This window comes from Carcharhinus amblyrhynchos, chromosome 6 (genome assembly GCF_965287045.1).
Source record: "Carcharhinus amblyrhynchos chromosome 6, sCarAmb.v2.hapA, whole genome shotgun sequence".
Lineage (NCBI taxonomy): Eukaryota > Metazoa > Chordata > Chondrichthyes > Carcharhiniformes > Carcharhinidae > Carcharhinus > Carcharhinus amblyrhynchos.
The window spans coordinates 75,720,216-75,742,164 of NC_137329.1; the positions used below are offsets into that span (position 1 = coordinate 75,720,216).

Sequence of the window (21,949 nt, forward strand, 5' to 3'; positions counted from 1 at the left end):
AGCACAATTTTTTAAACTCTTTATTTATTCCTAGTCTCTGACCCTTCCTCGAAAGCACAAATCCTTGGAAATCCTCTGAAGTTCCTATGCTTTCCTTCAAAAACATTTTCTTCCATTCGATTTCACAGTGCAGCCTAATGGTTTTTATACAGCTTACAATGTCAGTCTTTCCCTTCACAGCTGAATGCATCCAAATTAACCCCTTTTGTTCCTGACTGCAATGTTTGCAGGAATTGAGAGCTCTTCTCTGCTTTAAAGGTGCTTGCAACTGGCTTGTTTCACAGCTGCAGGCAACATTTAAATTGGCAGTTGTGCGTAATCAATGGCAGGAACTTGATTGGGACTGGAGGGGTGGGCTGGGTGAATGGCGAATGGTTTGATGCCTATCAGGAATCCCATTAGCCCCAGTGCCCCATTCAGCGCGACGTCAGGACTCCCTCCAGTGGTGAATGGGACCCGTGAATACCCCACCCGCCCCCCCCCCCCATAGGGTGAATGGCCTCTCTCTACGCTGTAAATGTCTAGAATTAATGAATCTAAACCTCTGCTCCATGCAACGTTTGTCCCATTTCCCCAACAAGGACTGTATGCTGTACAAGTTTCAACAAGATGACATGAGACAGCAAAGGCCACTGAAGTGAGAGATGGTGGTTACCTCATGAAGTAGGATGCAATATGGTACGGACAGGGTACATTCAGAGCAAGTCCTTTGAGGTAAACCAGGAAGTAGAGCCAAACAGCTTGGAGTGAAACTGCTGAAAGGTCAATGTGGGACAGAGTGTTCAAGAGGAAATTCATTCAATGGCATTCAACACTTTGGATGATTATCTGAGTGGAGGAAGGGAAGTAAAGTCATTTGGCTTGTTCTCGAGTCAGTGAGATGAAGTTCTTGAAGACGTGTACGATATCACGGATAGGTGAACCATACTGGGCTAGTTGAGTTGTAAACATGACATCAACGGTAACATGCCAACCTTACACTGTCGAGTGGCTGACATCAACAAACAACCTCACTGGGGTGTCCTAAGGGAAAATGAAGTAATTGTAACAAACCAATGTTCACACTTCATCCTCAAACTGGGTGTGATTTATTACTGGATGTGTTTGCACATTCATTGCCTGGGTCATTTACAAAGCCCTAATTTAAAATGGATTTCAGTTGTCAAATGGTATTTTTTTTCTGCCATCTTTCAGCTGAGACTCCCAGAATGCTTACACCACCGAACCAGGTTTATCAGGTAATAGCCAACAAAGCTGCCATGCTGGATTGTGCATATTTTGGATCACCAATACCTCAAGTTCAATGGTAAGGAGATCATCAGTGATTTTTACTTTGTTCTACATGCATGTCTGTAATCTAGCTGATGATGATGAACTTTGGTACGTCAGTGACATTGCTTCAGAAGAAAGAACAAAGAAAATTACAGCGCAAAAACAGGCCCTTTGGCCCTCCAAGCCTGCATCGACCATGCTGCCTGACTTAACTAAAACCCCCTACCCTTCTGGGGACTGTATCCCTCTATTCCCATCCTATTCATTTACTTGTCAAGACACCCCTTATAAGTCACTACTATATCCGCTTCCACTACCTTCCCCGGCAATGAGTTCCAGGCAGCCACTACTCTGTAAAAAAAAACTGCCTTGTACATCTGCTTTAAACTTGCCCCTCGCACCTTAAACTTTTCCAATGAAGAAATATATAAAATGCAAACAAAAAAGATATCCACTGCTGTCATATTTCTGTGTTCTGATTTAACTGAACTGGCAGATCTGACATTTTTGTTTTAAAAAGAAATCCAGCTTCTGAAAGTTAAAAAATCATCTGCGCTGATTCCCCATCCATTGATTGATAGGCAATCTGCTTTGAAATGGAAATGGTATCGGTTTTGTCAGTGACCTAGAACCTTCAATTTTCATAATGAATGCTTGGCTGAGTTTCAAAAATCTTCTGCTCAGCAGCTGGTCATAGAATGCCTGCGGTGCAGAAAAAAGCCATTCAGTTGATCAAGCTTGCACCGATCATTTTCCAACCCCATTCTCGTAACCCCACTCATTAAGCCTGCTACTAGGGTCCCCTGACACTAGGGTCAATTTAGCATGGCCAATCAACCGAACCTGCATATTGTACTGTGGGAGGAAACCAGAGCACCTGGAGCAGACATGGGGAGAATGTGCAAACTCCATACAGAAAGCGACCAGGGCTGGAATTGAACCCAGGCCCCTGGCACTGTGAGACAGTAGTGCTAACCACTATGCCATCATGCCGCCCCTCATTGAGCGTAGAATTATTGAATCTTTTATAGCCTATAAAAACAAAATTTGACATTGATGTGATTTGTTGTTTCTTTACAACCTAATAGGTGCTTAAAGGATTGCAAGACTTTCCTGTTGGTTTTTTTTTGTCCAGTATAATTGATAATGAGTTTGAATTCAGGGATTTCTTTGATTGTTAGCGATTTGATGTTTTCCTAAATGATTTTAAAGTAATTCCCTTTACAATCGCATGGATCCTGAGAACTGTATATAATGCAAACTGGGTGAGTGGCTATACAAGATACATGGTAATTGGGGGGCGGGGGGGCTGTTGTGGGGGCGGGGGGGTGGTAGACATAAGGTGGTATGGTGTAGTATGAGGGAATATAAGGTGTGCTGGGGATAAAGGGTAAATTTAGAGGGCTTTTAGATAATGTTGGGAGCTGGGCTACTGAATTGCAGATCTGAGGGCCTATTCAGTGGCCTACTGTTGCTTTTCTGACGCATTCTGTAGCAGCTTGCAAAATGCACTGCAAACTGCAATCCGTCAGTAAAAAGATGAAAATCTTTCACAAAGTCACAGGTGGATTGGGTGTGAATTTTGTAAACAGCACAAAAATTCAGCCTATGTAGTTTTTTTACACAGTGTGTCATTAGTGTCCAGAATGCTTTGCCTGAAGGATGTTGGAAGCAGATTTAATGGTCACTTTCAAAAGGTAATCAGGTTTCTATCTGAAAGGCAAATATTTTTAGGATTATGGGAAAAGGAGCATGATTAATCTCATCGTTCTTTCAAAGGAGCCAAGACAACTGTGAAGGGACCCAAGTTACAGCATAGTAAGATTCCATGATGCTGTGGGAAAGAGAGGAATATTCAGAGAGGCATTGACAAAACAGCCAATCAGCTGGCATTAAAAATCTTGGGATGCAGAGAGGAAGTAATTAAAGGTTGGCATTAAGAGGGAAAATGCAGCTTGCCAATCGTGTAATGGTCAATCTGTTTAATCTCAGGTTCAAGGATGACCAAGGTAGTGTTCTCCATGGTGACTCATATGTTTTCCATGACAACGGTACTTTGGAAATTGCCTTCTCACAGAAGAATGATAGTGGTACTTACACCTGCATAGCAACCAACACCATTGGTGTCATCCAAAACCAAGCCTTTCTCCACGTCAAAGGTCAGCTCTGTTATGTCATCAGGCTGCGTTTTTGAGAAAGCTTAATTTTATTGATGTTGTTGAACATCACGAGCATGTTGAATTTTCAGATCCGACAACCATCCTTAAACAGCCGCGCTATCAGTCTGTGCAGACTATGGGCACAGCTGTGTTTGAGTGCAAGGTGAAGCATGACCCAACACTTTCTCCAACAATTATATGGCTGAAAAATAACGAGGAGTTGCCTGATGACAGCAGGTATGAAGATTTCTGAGGGAAGTAATGAGCTCATTTGATTTCATTTATTATTGTCACACGTATTGGTATACAATGAAAAGTATTGTTTCTTGTGTGCGATACAGACAAAACACGCCGTTCATAGAGAAGGAAATGAGAGAGTGCAGAATGTAGTGTTACAGTCATAGCTAGAGTGTAGAAAAAGTTCAATTTAATGCAAGGTAAGTCCATTCAAAACTCTGATAGCAGCAGGGAATAAGCTGTTCTTGAGTCGGTTGGTATGTGACCTGAGACTTCTGTATCTTTTTCCTGACAGAAGAAGGTGGAAGAGAATGTCTGGGGTGGGTGGGATCCTTAATTACGCTGGCTGATTTTCTGAGGCAACAGGAAGCATAGGCAGTGTCAGTGGATTGGAGGCTGGTATGAGTGATGGACTGGGCTTCGTTCATGACCCTTTGTAGTTTCTTGCGGTCTTTGGCAGAGCAGGAGCCATACGAAGCTGTGATACAGCCAGAAAGAATGCTTTCTATGATGCATCTGTAAAAGTTGATGAGAGTCATAGTCTACATACCAAATTTCCTTAGTCTTCTAAGAATGTAGAGGCATTGGTGGGCTTCCTCAACTTTGGTGTTGGCGTGGTGGAGGGGGGCGAGGGGGGTGGGGGTGGAACCAGAACAGGTTGTCCAGGATCTGGATACGTAAAAATTTGAAGCTCTTGACCATTTGTACTTCGTCCCCTTTGATGTAGACTGGGACATGTCCCCCATTATGCTTCCTGAAGTTGATGACTGTACCCTCTGTTTTGATGACATTGAGGGAGAGGTTATTGTTGTCACACCAGTTCATCAGATTAGCTCTTTCCTGTACCCCGCTTCATCATTATTTGAGAGAACTTTATTGTGTTTTCACATCTGACCTGTTCTTGATGCTATTTTCCAATAGAGAGAGAAAGTGAATGATATGGACCCAGGTCCCCACCAGAGTCCAATTTATTAAGCAATTCTTGGCATTTATTGACCAATGGACAATGTTGACTCGCCACGGGTGTGAGTGGTAGAAAAAACAATCTCACAGCACACACAAATGTATTTCATCCTAATTCATTTGGTTAACATTTAATACCATCCAGACCCAAGTTTGCAAAGCACTCAGCAACATTTTGGGACATGATATGAGTAATTTGGGATGTGATCTGTGGCTGTCGCCACTGAGGTTTTTCCTTAAGCTCATGCTTGGCTCTATTGTAGATGAATTGATAAAAAGTTTTATTGCTATGATTAATCAACAACGTTATTACTGTGTTATTCCACCACCAGGGTGGTACAAGAGGGGAATTAGATGGAATTTAGTTTTTTTGTGTCACGCATTTCCTGTTTACCAGTCAGAAACATTCGCATGTGTTTCTCCTATTTTACCAACAAGTCCGCAATGAAGTTAAAATTGACATTGAATCATGGAATTCTACAGTACAGAAGGAGGCCATTCAACCCATCAAGTCTGCACCGACCACAACCCCACCCAGGCCCTATACCCACAACCTTAGCTAATCCCTGACACTAAAGGGCAACTCAGCATAGCCAATCCACCTAACCCATACATCTTTGGACTGTGGGAGGAAACCGGAGCACCTGGAGGAAACCCATGCAGACATGGGGGGGGAAATGTGCAAACTCCACACAGACAGTGTCCAAGTTGGGAATTGAATCCAGGTCCCTAGCACTGTGAGGCAGCAGTACTAACCAATGTGTCACCATGCTGCCCATGCTTGCATGATGTATACCGTTTCAAATGCACATATTGTGTGAGTATGAGTATTGAGATTCAGTGCCCCACAACATTGCCTACAGGATAAATGCAGAGATGACGTTTCCATTTGTGAGTGAGGCCAGAACTAGGAGCCATAACTATAAGATGGTCATTAATACATTCAATTCAGAAGAAACTTTTTTTTATCTGAAGAGTGGTTGGATTGTTGAACTCTTGATTGTGAGGAGTGGCCGAGGCATTGAGCACAGATGCACTTCTGTGGAAGTGAGATGAGCACATGAAGGAGAAGGGGGTGGGAAGTTATGTTGGTGGGTTGAAATGGGGTGAAGTGAGTGAGACTTGAGTGGAGTATGAGCCCCAGTAGGAATCTGCTGGCCAAGTTGAGTGCTGCTTTCTCCAGGAGTAGGCATGGGCCCTGCTGTCATTTGGATAGTCATCGTTCTTTGGAATGAATTCAACAGGTTGGTAATTGGAAAGCTTACCTGTCCTGGGGTGGAAATAACATGTAACCTGATACCAGTTATTGTCTTCGAGGCTTCAGTGCATCCCAGGAGGGTCTTTTTGGAGGCAAACTGGGAGGTAGAGCAGCCAAACAATTTCTTCATCCCCAAATGTATTTGAAAATGAGCACTTAAATTGAACAAAATGCTGTAAATCTGAAACAAAAACTCATCAGCTGAGGCAGCGTCCAAGAAGAAAATGGTCAAGTTAATAACAAAATCATGGTCCCGCTTTCAGGATCCAGGCATCTGGCGATGTCTTGACTATTCTGGAAGTATCTGAGGAGGACCAAGGATCCTACACGTGTGTGGTGAATACGACTCTGGACACAAACTCTGCAACGGCTGACCTTACCGTCCTAGGTAACGTGGCTTTGATTTGTTCTCCTTTTTGCCCTTTGTGCCCCCAGTCTGCTAGGAATCTAGGAGCCAGAAGATTGAGGTATTTTAGCATTATTCTGTGTGAGTAAATAGCTTGTCTTGTTATGCGGCATTGCTTGCAAAGCAGACAAGATTGTCTGGAATATGTTGCTGAGGTGATGCTTTGCATAACAGGGAAAGCATATTGGGAAGTTTGGCTCCCCCTGCTGGTTGGGACAACATGTAACAAGGCAGCACAATTCCCTGAGCTCAGCTTGGTGATACCAATTAGGGGCTGGTGTCACAGCCAGGTCTCCTACTCCTGCTCACAATGAAGTGACTTCCCCATTCCCATTATACTGGACAATGCAGAGAGGTGGTTGCCCAGTGAGGCCAGGCTTAAGCTTGACTGAATTTATAGAACATAGAACATAGAACATTACAGCGCAGAACAGGCCCTTCGGCCCACGATGTTGCGCCGACCAGTTACAAAAACAATGACCCACTAGCCTATACCAATCCCTTTTCGTCCATAAACCTATCCAGAGATCTCTTAAACGCCCCCAAACTAGACGCATTTACAACTGCAGCAGGCAGGGCATTCCAATCCCTCACCACCCGCTGGGTAAAGAACCTACCCCTGACATCCGTCCTGTAGCTACCCCCCCTTAATTTAAAGCCATGCCCCCTCGTGCTAGCTTTCTCCATCCGAGGAAAAAGGCTATCACTATCCACCCTATCTAAACCTCTAATCATCTTATATGTTTCAATAAGATCCCCTCTTAGCCGCCTTCTTTCCAACGAAAACAACCCTAAATCCCTCAGTCTCTCCTCATAGGACCTCCCCACCATACCAGGCAACATCCTAGTAAACCTCCTCTGCACCCTCTCCAACACCTCCACATCCTTCTTGTAATGCGGGGACCAGAACTGCACACAGTACTCCAAGTGCGGCCGCACTAGAGTAGTGTACAGTTGCAACATTACACTGCGACTCCTAAATTCAATCCCCCTACCAATAAACGCCAAGACACCGTACGCCTTCTTAACAACCTTATCTACTTGATTCCCAACTTTCAGGGATCTATGTACACACACACCTAGATCCCTCTGTTCATCCACACTATTCAAAGTCCTCCCGTTAGCCCTATACTCGACACATCTGTTGCTCCTACCAAAGTGAATTACCTCACACTTCTCCGCATTAAATTCCATCCGCCACCTCTCGGCCCAGCTCTGCAACCTATCTAAGTCTCCCTGCAGACTATGACACCCTTCCTCACAATCTACCACACCTCCAATTTTGGTGTCATCAGCAAATTTACTAATCCACCCAACTATACCCTCATCCAGATCATTAATAAAAATTACAAACAACAGTGGCCCCAAAACAGATCCCTGAGGCACACCACTCGTAACTGTACTCCATGATGAATATTTACCATCCACCACCACCCTCTGTCTCCTATCTGATAGCCAATTCCTGATCCAACTTCCTAGATTACCCACAATCCCATACATCTGCATTTTCTGCAGAAGCCTACCATGGTGAACCTTATCGAACGCCTTACTAAAATCCATGTATACCACGTCAACTGCCTTGCCCCCATCCACCTCTTTGGTCACCTTCTCAAAAAACTCAGTAAGGTTAGTAAGGCACGACCTACCCGCTACAAAACCATGCTGACTATTTCTAATCAATTCATTACACTCCAAATAACTATAAATCCTATCCCTAATAATTTTTTCTAAAACCTTGCCCACAACAGAAGTAAGACTCACCGGTCTATAATTCCCGGCAAAGTCTCTGTTCCCCTTCTTAAACAATGGGACAACATTCGCTATCCTCCAATCCTCCGGGACTACACCAGAGACCAATGACGACCTGAAGATCTGAGCCAGAGGCTCTGCAATCACCTCTCTAGCCTCCCAGAGAATCCAAGGGTAGATCCCATCCGGACCAGGGGACTTATCTATTTTCAGCCCCTCAAGAATTTCCAGCACATCCCCTTTATCAACCGTAATACTGTCTATTTTACACCCCTGCAACCCAATGTCCTCCTCAGCTATATTCATGTCCCCCTGCGTGAACACCGAAGAGAAATATTGGTTCAATACTTCTCCAATCTCCTCCGGTTCCACACACAACTTCCCCCTGCTGTCTGTGACTGGCCCTAATCTTGCCCTGACCAACCTTCTGTTCTTGACATACCTATAGAACGCCTTAGGATTCTCCTTAATCCTATCAGCCAAAGTCTTCTCATGTCCTCTTTTAGCCCTTCTCAACTCACTCTTCAACTCCCTCCTAGGGAGTTGATTTCATTTCATTGATCATTTCATTGATCAATATCCAGCCTTATAAATTGGGAATTAGCTTTTGGGAGCAATACCGGAGAATGCCCCTGGGAAGAAGAGACAGCAAGAATCTGTGAGGTCTTCCAGAACTTGGGTTAGACAAGGCAGGAAGTAAGCCCTTATATCTGGGTTAGACAGGACAGGAGATCGACTGTGAGACACTTGTTAGACAGATAGACACACACACATTAGACAGGAGGCAGACTGAGACAACTTGGACAGAGAAGATAGCCTGTGAGTGGCACATAAGACAGGACAAGAGACAAACTGCAAGGCGCAGGTTAAACCCCGAGGCAAAGGCGGGAGGGGGAGGCGCAGGCGGGAGGGCAAGGGACAGGTCAGACTGGGAGTCACATGTTCGACATGGAGAATGAGGTGGATTTTGGGACTCAGGTCAGACAGAGCAGGAGATGGACTATGGGACACTGCTGACATTCATGGAGCACCTGTTGGGTCAATCCCTGCCCTGAGAACTCACTTTGAAATAATTAGCCAGGAGCAGAGAATAACAGTCAAATCAAAGTGAAATGACAGTTTCTGTAGTTCCACAGTGCAGACACATGAGGCACAACATACTATCAACTGATTAATTTAGGTTTGTTGTGCTTTTGAGTTCATATATGAAGTTTGAATTAACCATTTACATGATTATAAAAGCAGTGACTGGTTTTAGATGTGGAGGAGGTGGGTGAATTATTTCTGTCAGGTTCTAGTTGCCTTACCGTAGGAGGTATCTGAGCCTGAATTTTGAACTTATTTTCTTAATTGGTCACATTTTTTCTATCTTTTCATTTTCACAGTTTTAATCTAGACTTGGAGAGGGGTATTGTGAGGGGTTAATATTCCTTTCCCGTAAAACCCCCTCAAAAAAAAAGCAAAAATAATCCCAAAGGAATTAACGATTGCTGCAATCGCATTGCATGCAGCAAAGATAAATCCTAAAAAGAGAAACTATGGACAAAGGGTTGTTTATTATTGATCGTGTTCGAAACTTCACTCCAGATCCTGAACTCTGTATTGTGGGTTGAGACTGCAGTGCATTGCTGAGGGAGCGATGCAGTGCCAGGAGTCCAACCTTTGGAGAATGTGGCCCAGCCAACATAGCTCAGCCAATACCACTTTTAAAAAAAAGTGAAGAGGCTGGACATTCATCTTGTTGAATTTGGATGTGTGCAGAATGCCTTTGATCCTTGCCTACATGGCAACCGTCACAGACAAGGCATTGTGTGGCAATTGTGATGATATTTTTGTGAGAAATAATAAACTGCAATGAAATTCCTTCCAAGCTATGTTGTTAATATGTATAACTGTCTGAAAAATGTGATTGTTTTAACTTGCTGCAACTAAATCCTAACCTTGCTCTTTATTTCCAGCCCGTTCCTCAACTCCAGCTAGCCCTTACGGTAAACTAACCAATGTTTGTCTGATTGCACTTCACTCTTCCATTTGTTTTGACTTGCCTCTCATATCTTCATCTCCAGCAGTGATGTAGCATGTTCACCAGCCTCATTTCTCTCTCCACTCTCCACCTGAGGTGAAGCAGTGTGGAGTGTGATGCTTCCACAGCTCCACACTGCTCCGTTATATGTAGCATTATCTCACCATATCACAAGCAACATTTGGTGTACCCTGTGCCTGTTTCTTTGGGGATTTTCTGTTAGAGAAGGTTGATGTAGATCTGTGTTAATTGTAGATCGATTTGTATTGGTGTTCCTTCACCGACTGGGTGATTCTGTGTTTTCACAAACTGTGGAACTTCCATTACCAGAGATGATGCAGGACAAAGCTGTATGGGTGATGTGAATAGCTTGGTACCTTGTGTGTTTTGTGGTCACTCAGCAGCGGTTGCTTTCCAATTGGTTCTGGCTTCGTTCCTGTGGCAGAGGCTTTGCTGCACCTTGTCTCAGTATCTGGAGGTGGCCAATTGTTTGTCAAATTGTCCGTCTGCCAATGAAGTGCCCTCCATTCTGGCTGGTGTTGGAGGTTCCACTGTGTGACCCATCTCCATCAATAGCAGTGAGGGAAGCAGGGCCTGGACAGGGCATCTTCCCAAACTGCCACCTTGTTCAATTTGCTGCTGTGTTTTTCCACTTTTACTGATCTGTTGAGATGAATTCTGTATTTTTGGTGCACACAATCTTTAACATCACACTGGGGATTTTGCATGCAATGGGAGTAATATCTGGTGTGACTGTTAAACCTTGCACCATAGAAAAGTTTAAATACTTGGGCAAATGAATTGCTTATTATTGGAAATGTACAACAGCGGTTTCAGAACCCAGGAGTATCTGTAACAATCCACCTTATCTGTAGGGAGTGTAACAGTGAGTTTTCAGTGAGCGAATGCATCATCAGCACAACTGACGTGCATGCCTTCAGCGTGACTGTCTGCCAAGAGTATTTGACGTGTGTCTGCAGTGTGTGTGCATGTTTTGAGTGTGCATTTATATATGCAGTCAGTGTGCAGGCATGTCTGGCATGTGCCCATGTGGACATTTGCCTATGCGATCATGTCCAACGTGTGCCCGTGTATGCGCATGTCTGGGGCATGCCTGTGCATACATCAGTGTATGCGTGCATGTCTGGAGTGTGTGCATGTATGTCTGGAGTCTGTGCGTGCACATGCCTGGAGTATGTGTGTGCATGCATGTCTGGAGTATTTTGTTTTGCACATGTGTGTGCACGCGTGTTTTTGGGGTGTGTGTGCGCTTGTCTTCTTTAGAATGCCCACCGTGCAGGATGAGGCCATTTGGCCCATTGAGTCTGCACCAATCACTATCCCAACAAGGCCCTGTTGCCGTAACCCCTCATTTACTCTGCTACTCCCCTGACACTAAGGGGCAATTTAACATTGCCAATCTATCTAACCCACACATCTTTCAGACTGTGGGAGGAAACAGGAACACCCAGAGGAAACCCACACAGACATGGGGAGAATGTGCAAACTCCACAGACAGTGACCCAAGCTGGGAATCAAACCCTTGTCCTTGGTGCGTGTGTGTCTTGGAGTGTGCGTTTGTGTGTCTGTCTTGGAGTGAGTGTTTGCGTGTGTGTTTTGGCATATGTGTGCATGTCTTGGAGTTTGTGTCTAAGCCCTGCATCGTGAATATGCAAATGTTTGATGGGTTCATAGCACATGAAAAATGCTGATTGGCTCCAATTTTACAGTCACAAAATACAACCAATTGAAAAATATTGAAAATTCAAACACTATTTACCTGCTCAACTTGAATTGTTTCACTCTTAAATTATAACTAGGAGATCATTAGTATAATGGTTTGATTCCACAGCTTTAAGATGAGTCTGATCTCTCTATGTAATGTTGTTGTGAAGCACACATCACATAATGTGGAGTTATATATTGAGCAGTGTTGAAACCCTCTTTGTAACTGCATGCATGTGGGCTTCTGCTGCTAAGATATTTATTTTGTTATCTTTAGCCTTATACTGCAACTATCTTTTGTGCAAGTAAATGCTCTCTGCACCTTGAGAAAATTACTAATTAAAAGAAGGATGTCCAATGCTGTCATGCCAACCCTCTTGTCAGTCTTGGCTCAGCACTAAAGCTCTCCCCTTCAAGATCCCAATGTCAAAGACCTGAGCAGGTCATCCAGGCTGACTCTCTATTTCAGAACTGAGGGAATATTGCACTGTTGGAGATGGATGAGACATTAAGAGGCTCCATTTCCCCCCCTCAGAAGGATATAAAGGGAATACTTGAAAAAAGTTAGGGACACTCCCCTCTGTGTCCTGGCAATATTCACCCCTCAAACTAAAATAGATTATCTGGTCTTCCTGACATTATTGCTTGTGGGATCTTGCTGTGTGCTAATTGGCTACCACTGTAACAATGATTACGTTTCATTCAGAACTTTGTAGACTGGCTTCAAGCAATCTATCTCTGGGGCTACATTTGGATTAATTCCGGAACATTAAGGAAGACAAGGGAGAAGATAGAGGAGATTATTTTTCATAGAAATCCTACAGTGCAGAAGGAGGCCATTTGGCCCATTGAGTCTGCACCAACAGCAATCCCTCTCAGGCCCTATTCCCGTCACCCCACAAATTTAACTTGCGTCCTAAAATATGCGTCCTGGGACACTAAGGGGCATTTTAGCACGGCCAATCAACCTAACTTGTATGTAGAATTATAGAATCTTAGAACCCTACAGTGCAGAAAGAGGCCTTTCGGCCCATCGAGTCTGCACCGACCACAATCCCACCCAGGCCCCACCTCCATATCCCTACGTATTTTACCCGCTGATCCCTCTAACCTAAGCATCCTAGTATACTAAGGGGCAATTTTAGCAGGGGCAATCAACCTAACTCGCACATCTTTGGAGTGTGGGAGGAAACCGGAGCACCCGGAGGAAACTCATGCAGACACGAGGAGATTGTACAAACTCCACACAGACAGTGACCCGAGCCGGGAATCGAACCCAAGTCCCTGGAGCTGTGAAGCAACAGTGCTAACCACTGTGCTACCGTGCTGCCCTTTGGAGTTTGGGAGGAAACCAGAACATCTGGAGGAAACCCTTGCGGACACGGGAAGAAACTCCACACAGACAGTGACCCAAGCTGGAAATCATACTCCAGTCCCTGGAGCTGTGAGGCAGCAGTGCTAACCACTGTGCCCATATTTTTGCTGAATAACAACATTGGTGAAATACCAGAAAATTCAAAACAATTTAATGTGTTATCTATATTAAAAATGGACGACAAATCAAACATAGGCAAGTATAGGCTCATTAGCCTTGCTGCCCGTTCTGTGTAAATGGTGGAGCTGGTTACCAGGAATATAACTTGCACCATAATTATCCAGTTGGTAGTGGACAGCATGGAGACAAAGAGGACAATCCTGAACAGAAGCTTTGATCTCTTTGGGACTGTACCAATCCAAAAGACTCATAGTAAAGTTCAACGCGAAAGGTTGTCAGTTAAACAAGAGGTTGTGGGGGTTCAACCTAAGCCCTGGTTGAAGGGTAGGAAGCAACAGGTACTTATCAGAGGAATTTTGTCTCAAGACCTGTTTATTAAACTGAAGCAAGTGAACTCTCATCAGATGAATCATTGCACAGCTATTTAGCATTTGTCTGAACCGTGGAACCATAGAAGTCCTACAGTGCAGAAGGAGGCCATTTGGTCCATTGTGTCTGCATCGACCCCGCACATTTACCATGGCTAATCCACCTAGGCTGCGCATCTTTAGTCTGTGGGAGGAAACCGGAGCACTCAGAGGAAACCCATGCAGACATGGGAAGAACATGCAAACTTCACACGGACAGTTGTCTAAGGCTGGAATTGAACCCCAGTCACTGGCATGTGAGGCTGGTAAGAAGTCTCACAACACCAGATTAAAATCTAACAGGTGTGAGACAGCAGTGCTAAATACTGTGCCATCATCTGCCCTGAAGAAACCTTGAAGATCCTAACCACAAACATACTAGCTCTTTGCTGAAGTCTTTCAATGAGTCCCACTCCCTTTGCTCTGTCCCCATTGATCTCTTTCCCTTTTTAGTGATCAATTTCCTTTTGAAGGTTAACTATTGAATCTGCTTCCTCCACTGCTGCTTCAGGCAATGCATCCCAGACTGTAATAACTTGCTGTGTGAGAAAAATGTTCCCTTGTCTCCTTTCTGGCCTGTGCGTTCCCTAAATCCATGCCCTATGGTTATCAACCCTTTTGCCATTGCAAACAGTTTCTTTTGATTTACTCAACTGGCACTCTGCATAATTTGGAACATCTCCAGTAAATCTCCAATTTCATCTTCTCTGCTCTGAGGAGAAAAATCCCCAGCCCCTCCGATTTATCCAGTAACTGGAGACTCTCATTTGTGGTATCATTCAAGTAAACCTCATCTGCACACAATCTGTGCCCTTGACATCCTCACTAACCAGAATTAAAAGAAAGTAAGACCAGATCACATCTCCAAATTGAACAGTGACAGATTTGAACTTGTGAAAGTCACTCAGGGCAAATGTTGGGTAGTTTAATCCCACTCAAAGAATGACCAATAAATGGACATCAAACTAGCTTAGTGAAGGCAAAAAACACTGTAATCGTTTGTTCATTGTTCCAATCGGGTGCCTCTATAGGCTAGGAGGTAAGTTGATCTTCTTCAATCTCTATCACTGAACCTATCATTTTTGCCAATTTTAAGCTTTGACACCTTGAATAGCAGCTTACACACACCACTCGGGTTGGCATGGGCAATATGAGGAGCTTTTAGTGACCATTGATCAATAGCTTCACTGTGAAAAGCTGCAATGGGGTACAATATTCAGTAATGTACGCAGGTCATTTTAGCCTCCCCAAGTATTTGCATGTTGCTCCACTGCTGAACCTGCGATAGCCGCTGCTGAGCCAGATGGAAGAATCATTCTGTCAACTTGCTGGGTATGAAAGAGGCCCGGGTGCATGCAGCCACGCCAGCTGTCACCATAGCCATTCCCGCCTGATTTGTGACAGGATTTTCAGGAGTTGTCATCGTTAAGGCCTTCCTGGTTTTAATTTGAATGTCTTTATTCCATAGATCACCCGGATCCACCCACAGACCTGGAGTTAACCAATCCTCAAGACAGGAGTGTGCAGTTGTCATGGATACCAGGAGATGAGAATAACAGTCCCATTACAAGTACGTTTTGAAAAGGTTTACTAGACCTCAAATTCAGAGGGAGGTCCAACTGTACCTCAGACTGTTTCCTGTTCCATCCTTCACTATCTGATTTGATCATGGCTGATCTGCAGCTCAAGTGTATGCTTTGTGTCTTTGCTTTATGTTCTTTAATAGTTTTACTTATCAGTCTCAACATTGAAGACTTCATCTGAGCCCTACAATTCATAGCCTGTCTGTTGGCCGTCGTCAGATTTCCATAAGTCTTTATGTGGAGATATTGTTTCCTGACCACCCCGAATGGCCATGGCCATTTCCTCCCACCTTATTCTTCACAACCTCACCAAAGGAAATGGCTTCTCCGTCTCTCTCTCTATCCAATCTATCCCATTTATAATTTTAAACACCTCAGTTCAATCAATCCTCAATCTTTGAGACTCGAGGAATTACATTTACATGAGCTTTTACTGTTGTGCCAAGCTATACTATCATAGAATCCTATACTATTCTAGGCGATACCCAGACGATACTATCAAAGAATCCTACAGTGCAGAAGGAGGCCAATCAGCCCACCAAGTCTGCAGTGGCCACAATCCCACCCAGGCCTAACCCCGTAACCCCAAGCATTTACCCTAACTTGTCTCCTGACACTAAGGGGCAATTTTAGACCTATCGTTGGGCTGTGGGAGGAAATGGAGCACCTGGAGGAAACCCACCCTGACATGGGGAGAATGTGCAAACTCCACATAGACAGTAACCCAGGCTGGGAATTGAACCCGGTTCCTGACGCTGTGAGGCAGCAGTACCAATCACTGTGCCACCTTGCCACCCAAATTCCAATCTCATTACTCTCTCTCACTGGGATCCTTTGACTAGGAGATGTAAGATATAGAGGAATAAGGTTTCAATGGAATGGATGCAGAGTGAATGTTTCCACATATAGGGAAGAGACTGTCATTATAAGGTGGCCCCCAAGAAATTCAAGGAATTCAGAACAAACTCTTCAACTAGACCATGGCGAGAATGGTTGAAGTGAATGGTATCAATGTACTTAAAGGGGAACTATATAAGCAAGTAAAGGAGAAGGGAATAAAGGGTTACGATGATCAATTTATTTGAGGAAAGATGGTTGGAGGCTCAAGTGGAACACAAACGGCAGCCTGGAGTTATTGGACCGGATGGCCCATTATGTGCCATGTGTCCTATGTAATCCTATATAATTCTTTATATAAGCAAGCTTCGCAGGTCCAGACCTCATGTCGTCAATTACATTCAGCCATATGGTCAAAGAAAAGTTGGTTACTTCCACTGCTCGGTCTGCGGAGAAAAGTTATACCATAAGATCATAAGACGTAGGAGCAGAAGTAGGCCATTCGGCCCGTCGCATCTGCTTCACCATTAAATGAGATCATGACTGATCTGATATAATCCTCAACTCCACTTTCCCACCTTATCTCCATAACCCTTGACTCCCTTTCTGATTAAAAACCTCTCTATCACAGCTTTGAACATACTTTATGACCTGGCTTCTGCAGCCTTCTGCGATGAAGAATTCCACAGAATCATTACCCTCTGAAAGAAGAAATTCTTCCTCTTAAATGGGCGATCCCTTACTCTGAGATTATGGTCCTTAATTCTCCCACAAGGGGAAACATTCTCTCATCTATCCTCTCAAGTCCTCTATGAATCCTATGTCTCAGTAAAGGTTAGCTCTCAACCTTCTACACTCCAATAAGTACAGACTCAACCTCTCCTCGTAAGAAAATCTCTCTATACTCGTGATCAAGCTAGTAAACCTTCTCTGCACTGCCTCCAATACCAATATATCTTTCCTTAGCTAAGGGGACCAAATATAATTCCTATTTTTATACTCCATTCCCTTTGAAATAAAGGTCAACATTCCATAAACCTTCCTTATTATCTGCTGAACTTGCATGCTAGCTTTTGTGCACAAGGACACTTAAACCCTTCTCAAGCTGCAACTTTCTGCAGTCTTTCTCCATTTAAATAATATTCAGCTTCTTTATTCTTCCTACTAAAGTGCGTAACTTAACATTTCCCTATATCATATTCCATCTGCCAAGTTTTGCCCACTCACTTAACCAGTTTACATTCCTCTGTAGGCTCTTTGGCCGGAATGTTACAGCTGTTCACGCCAGTAGGGTTTTTCCATCCCGCTGCAGTGAATGGAGATTTGGCTGGGCGCCAAATTCTCCGACTGCAGAAGGAGGTGGCGTGAATGGCCGGGAAGATCGCCCTTTGCGTCATCCTTACCACTTGTCTTCCCACCTATTTGTGTGTCATCTGTAAACTTGACAATAGTCCATTCACGCCCCTCATCCAAGTCATGAATATATTGTAAATGAAAATATTTGATCCCTGTGGCATTTAACTAGTTACAGTTTACCATACTGAAAATGCTCCTCTTATTTCCAACTTTGTCTTATTAGTTAGCCAGTCCTCTATCCATGCAACAGACTATCTCCAACACTCATGTTGGTGATAGAGTGGGCTGGGCTGGTGATACAAACATCAGACATTGGAGGTGGGGGGGTGGCGGGCATATCTAAATTGGCAAACTCCAGTTCAAGTGGAACTTGTTGTATTGGAGCTGAGGTTTGAATTGGGAGGTGAGCCGTGTTATACCTGAAAGCTGAACTCTTTGGTAAAGATGTAATAAATACTTCTGAAAGATTTATCAAATGGTGAGTGATCTGCAGCAGGAGCAAGTCCATTCCTGTGCGTAACTGCTACTGTTTTCCCCTCAGAGTTCATCATTGAGTATGAAGAGGATCAGTTTGAGCCTGGAGTCTGGCACCATTTAACTGATGTCAGGGGAACGCGAACAACAGCGCAGCTGAAACTTTCCCCCTTTGTCAACTATAATTTTCGAGTTATTGCTGTCAATCGGATAGGCAGAAGTGAACCTAGTTTGTCGTCTGAACGCTACTTCACACAGCCAGCTGGTAAGACAGCATCCTAGTTCTGACTAGGCTTTAAGACAATCATAGCTGTAATCAAAGGCAGTAGTTTGGAGTTGGAGGCTTTTAACCCATACCTTGGGTTCAACCCAAGTAAAAGGATTTTCCGTCCACTGATTCCTGTCTCATTTCTGGTCTCCCAACTCTCAGGTTCTCTGTCCCTTCTTTGCCTCACTCCTTGTTTCTTGACACTGATCATATGTCCATTGCCCTTCCCAACTTGCTTAGAATCCCTACAGTACAAAAGGAGGCCATTTGGCCCATCAAGTCTGTACCATAAGATCACTGGTCCCACGTGAGCCTCTTTCTCGAGCCACTGTCGTCTCCGTGTCAAGAGTGTTCCCACGAGCAGGTTCTGGGAGTTTGACCATGAATGAACGATGCTATAGTACCAAATCAGCATGGTGTGTGTGGTTTGGAAGGGAACTTGCAGGTGGTAATGTCCCTATGTACCTGCTGCCTTTGCCCTTCCAGGTGCTGGATGTCACTGGTTTGTGAAATGCTATTGATCTGGGATCCTCCAACAGTAGTGTTTGTACCCATGTGACAAACTGGGCAATGCCACTGGGCAGTTGTCATATTTATACAGATCACTGGATGGCTTTTAGAGATAGCTTCTCTTATCCAGCATCTCCCCTAGATCCAGGCACCTAACTGTAATACCATTTTAGATACTGGGTGATGTTCTCACACGCAACAAGATTGGAATATTTTGTGTTTAAGGAACTGTCTCAAAGACCACACCCCTGCTGCCAATGTCCAGTGAACAGCTGAGCTTTACACAGCAAACAAGATTATAGATTCTTTGTGCAGTTTGACCTGCCCTCAGCAGTTGGGGCTGTACGATGGACTCGAGTGTCTCAATGTGAAAGAAGGGATAAATTAGCCAGCTTTCCCAGTCTAGATCACCCTCCAATGAGTGCTGGGTGAGGACACGATGATGGACTGTCTGCTCAGCTGCACTTATCCAGAGCATTCTGCTCTCTGGGGTCAACTAGTTGATGGGCGTTTGCTATCTCAGCTAGCACAGCCCTCACTGTACAAGGTGATACTGGCTTTCCCAGACATGTTTGTGCCAGTGAAGTCAGTAATCCTGTCAGGCAAGAGTTGTGTAAGTGAAATGATGCTTCCTCCATATTTGTCTTTGCGCTAAACACTAATTCTGTTTGCTTCTTGTAGCCCCTGATGAAAATCCCTCAGGAGTTCAAGGGATGGGAACTGAACCTAATAATATGGTGATCACCTGGGAGGTATGCAAACTATCTCTTGTGTTGGATAATTTGTAGATCTAGATGATCTGTGCATGTGTTAATGCATGTGTGTGCACTCATGAGAGCGTGTGTATATACATGAGTGATGCATTTTTTAACGATTGTCAGTATTCCAGGAAGGGCAAGCAGAACCTGTTCTCTTGATTACATTAAAGCGTATTTCCCCCATATGTCATACACGCATTAACTTTACAGGATCTGTGAATTGCTGTTATGTTGAGGTGAAGCAGTTTGTCTGGGGGTTTTGAAACAGTTCTGTAAAAACTGCTTGAACATTTGGGGTGGTGCGGGATTCTCCGTGCCTGCTCTGCTGCAAGTGGGAACGGAGAATTTGGAGTTCCAGGCAAAACTCCACTCGCTTTCAGCGGCACCGGAGAGTCCCAGCCACGGACCAGGTTGGAGGTTTCTGGCCCTGATCTAGTTTGACATAAACGAGGCAGGAAGAGGCTGCTGAGAGATTGGAAAGTGTCAAACTATCCAGTTAGCGATCCCTCTCTCCTCAGCCTGCAGACACATCATTGGGACACAATAGGAAGCTAATTACCCTGCTTGATCTGAGAGGGTTTGATTATGATGCTAACATGCCTCACTTAGTCAAGTATAAGTATTACCAAAGAAAAAGTTAACACATGGCTGATGTTGTGATTTGTAACATTTAGGCATCTGAGGTGTTCAAAGTCACAATTTGTCTACTGTTCACAGTGGCAAGCAATTCTGAAATGTTGAACTTTGAACTCAGGTAACTTAATTTCTTCCTTGTGAAAATTTATTGAGAAAGCACTAGACTAAACTTATCACTTAGAATCATAGAAATCCTACAGTGCAGAAAGAGGCCATTTGGCCCATCAAGTTTGCACTGACCACAAACCCACTCAGGCCCTATTTCCATAACCCCACATATTACCGTGGCAATCCTCCTTATACTAGGGGCAATTTAGCATGGCCACTCAGCCTAACCTGCACATCTTTGGACTGTAGGACAAAACTGGAGCACCTGGAGGAAACCCACGCAGACACGGGGAGAACATGCAAACTCCACACAGACCGTGACCCAAGGCTGGAATTGAATCTGGGTCCCTGTCACTGAGAGGCAGCAGTGCTAATCACTGTGACACGTAACACCAGGTGGTACGCACACACCACCCTATCTCATAGGCTTCACAATGTTTATTTGTCACTTCTTTCAGAATTATCTGATCTCCTGAGAGAGATGAACAAACCATATACTAACCTTGACTAGTTGTCGGATGGTTGGGGAAGTTTGGGAAACTTACCCCTTTATCTCACAAAATAAGTGATCAAAATTAATGCAGTAGTGTTCTCTGTCTCCCTGGTTATTGTGGTCGAGCTATCTACCTTTTATATGAGATGGTTTTTGTTCCGTTAGAAATGGATTTCACTTGAAGGAACTTGATGAATCAGCATTAACCACATGATCCAGGTCCCCTGTTTAGGTGAAGAGTCACTCCCTGACATTGCAGCTAGTTCCGTCCTTCCTTAACTTGATGTTTGCTGTTGTTATTTTTAGCCCCTGAAAGGTGTCCAATCCAACGGGCCTGGCCTGACTTACAAAGTTAGCTGGAGACAGAAGGTTGGTGATGACGAGTGGACCTCAGTGATGGTTGCCAATGTTTCAAAATACATCGTTTCAGGCACGCCAGAATTTTCTCCCTATGAATTGAAAGTGCAGGCATTTAATAGCCTTGGAGCTGCCTCAGAGCCTGAAGTTGTAATCGGCTATTCTGGCGAGGATTGTAAGTAACTGTGGTCTTCAATTGCCTTCGTCACATAGTTGTAGTGTCTGCTTTTAATGACCAGTTATTCTCAGCAACCCTTTGCTCACTTGGAGGGTGGGGAGGGGTCTGATTGCAGATATCACATACTCACAGCGCAGTGCAGTGTCCAGAACGGGTCAGAGCAGACTGGTTCACAAGAGACAGAGAATAGGAATAGACTACAGCTCATCAAAGCTTGTCTACCATTCCATATAATTATGGCTGATCTTGGGCTTCAATTCTAATTGGCCACCTACTCCTCTTATTCCTAAAAATCCATTTATGTCAGCCTTAAGTATATTCAACGATGGAACATCTAAAACCTGAACTTGAGTGGCCTTGTGGATGAAGGCTGTATTCAGTGCTGTCATTTAGAGCAGAATGTCCAGTTCAAGTCAAGTTGCTTGCTCTGGGCAGAGGCAATGATTCTAGAGCTAAAATTTGCCCCAGTGCCTTTGGGCACTGGAGAGATAATATCTGAAAGGATTTCCTGCTCCTGACTACTATCCCCCCTCTGCTGGAAAGGGCGTGCCTGTGGGATGTCAACTTAGTCATCGGATTGACCTAGGCTAAGAGGAATTACCTTGCTGTCCATTCGCTCAGGTCAGCAGTTCTTCAAAGTATTAGAAGATAACTGGCCCCTACTAAAAGTTAATTCTATTGGGAATAGGCAAGAGAG

The 21,949-nt window shown here is 44.2% G+C and overlaps 1 protein-coding gene across 31 annotated transcripts in view; it reads left to right on the plus strand.

The window, feature by feature from the left end:
* nrcama (neuronal cell adhesion molecule a) overlaps positions 1–21,949 on the plus strand; it is a 379,563-nt gene that overhangs the window by 298,145 nt on the left and 59,469 nt on the right. For 22 of the 31 annotated variants that reach the window (XM_080190688.1, XM_080190703.1, XM_080190698.1 and 19 more), the window contains 9 exons: positions 1,195–1,306; positions 3,265–3,431; positions 3,521–3,668; positions 6,153–6,277; positions 10,003–10,032; positions 15,163–15,264; positions 18,012–18,209; positions 19,404–19,474; positions 21,024–21,249. In XM_080190688.1, coding sequence (XP_080046814.1) covers positions 1,195–1,306; positions 3,265–3,431; positions 3,521–3,668; positions 6,153–6,277; positions 10,003–10,032; positions 15,163–15,264; positions 18,012–18,209; positions 19,404–19,474; positions 21,024–21,249 — 1,179 coding nt within the window. The remainder of the gene's footprint in view (positions 1–1,194; positions 1,307–3,264; positions 3,432–3,520; positions 3,669–6,152; positions 6,278–10,002; positions 10,033–15,162; positions 15,265–18,011; positions 18,210–19,403; positions 19,475–21,023; positions 21,250–21,949) is intronic. The other 9 variants (XM_080190697.1, XM_080190709.1, XM_080190704.1 and 6 more) reach the window with 1 other exon arrangement.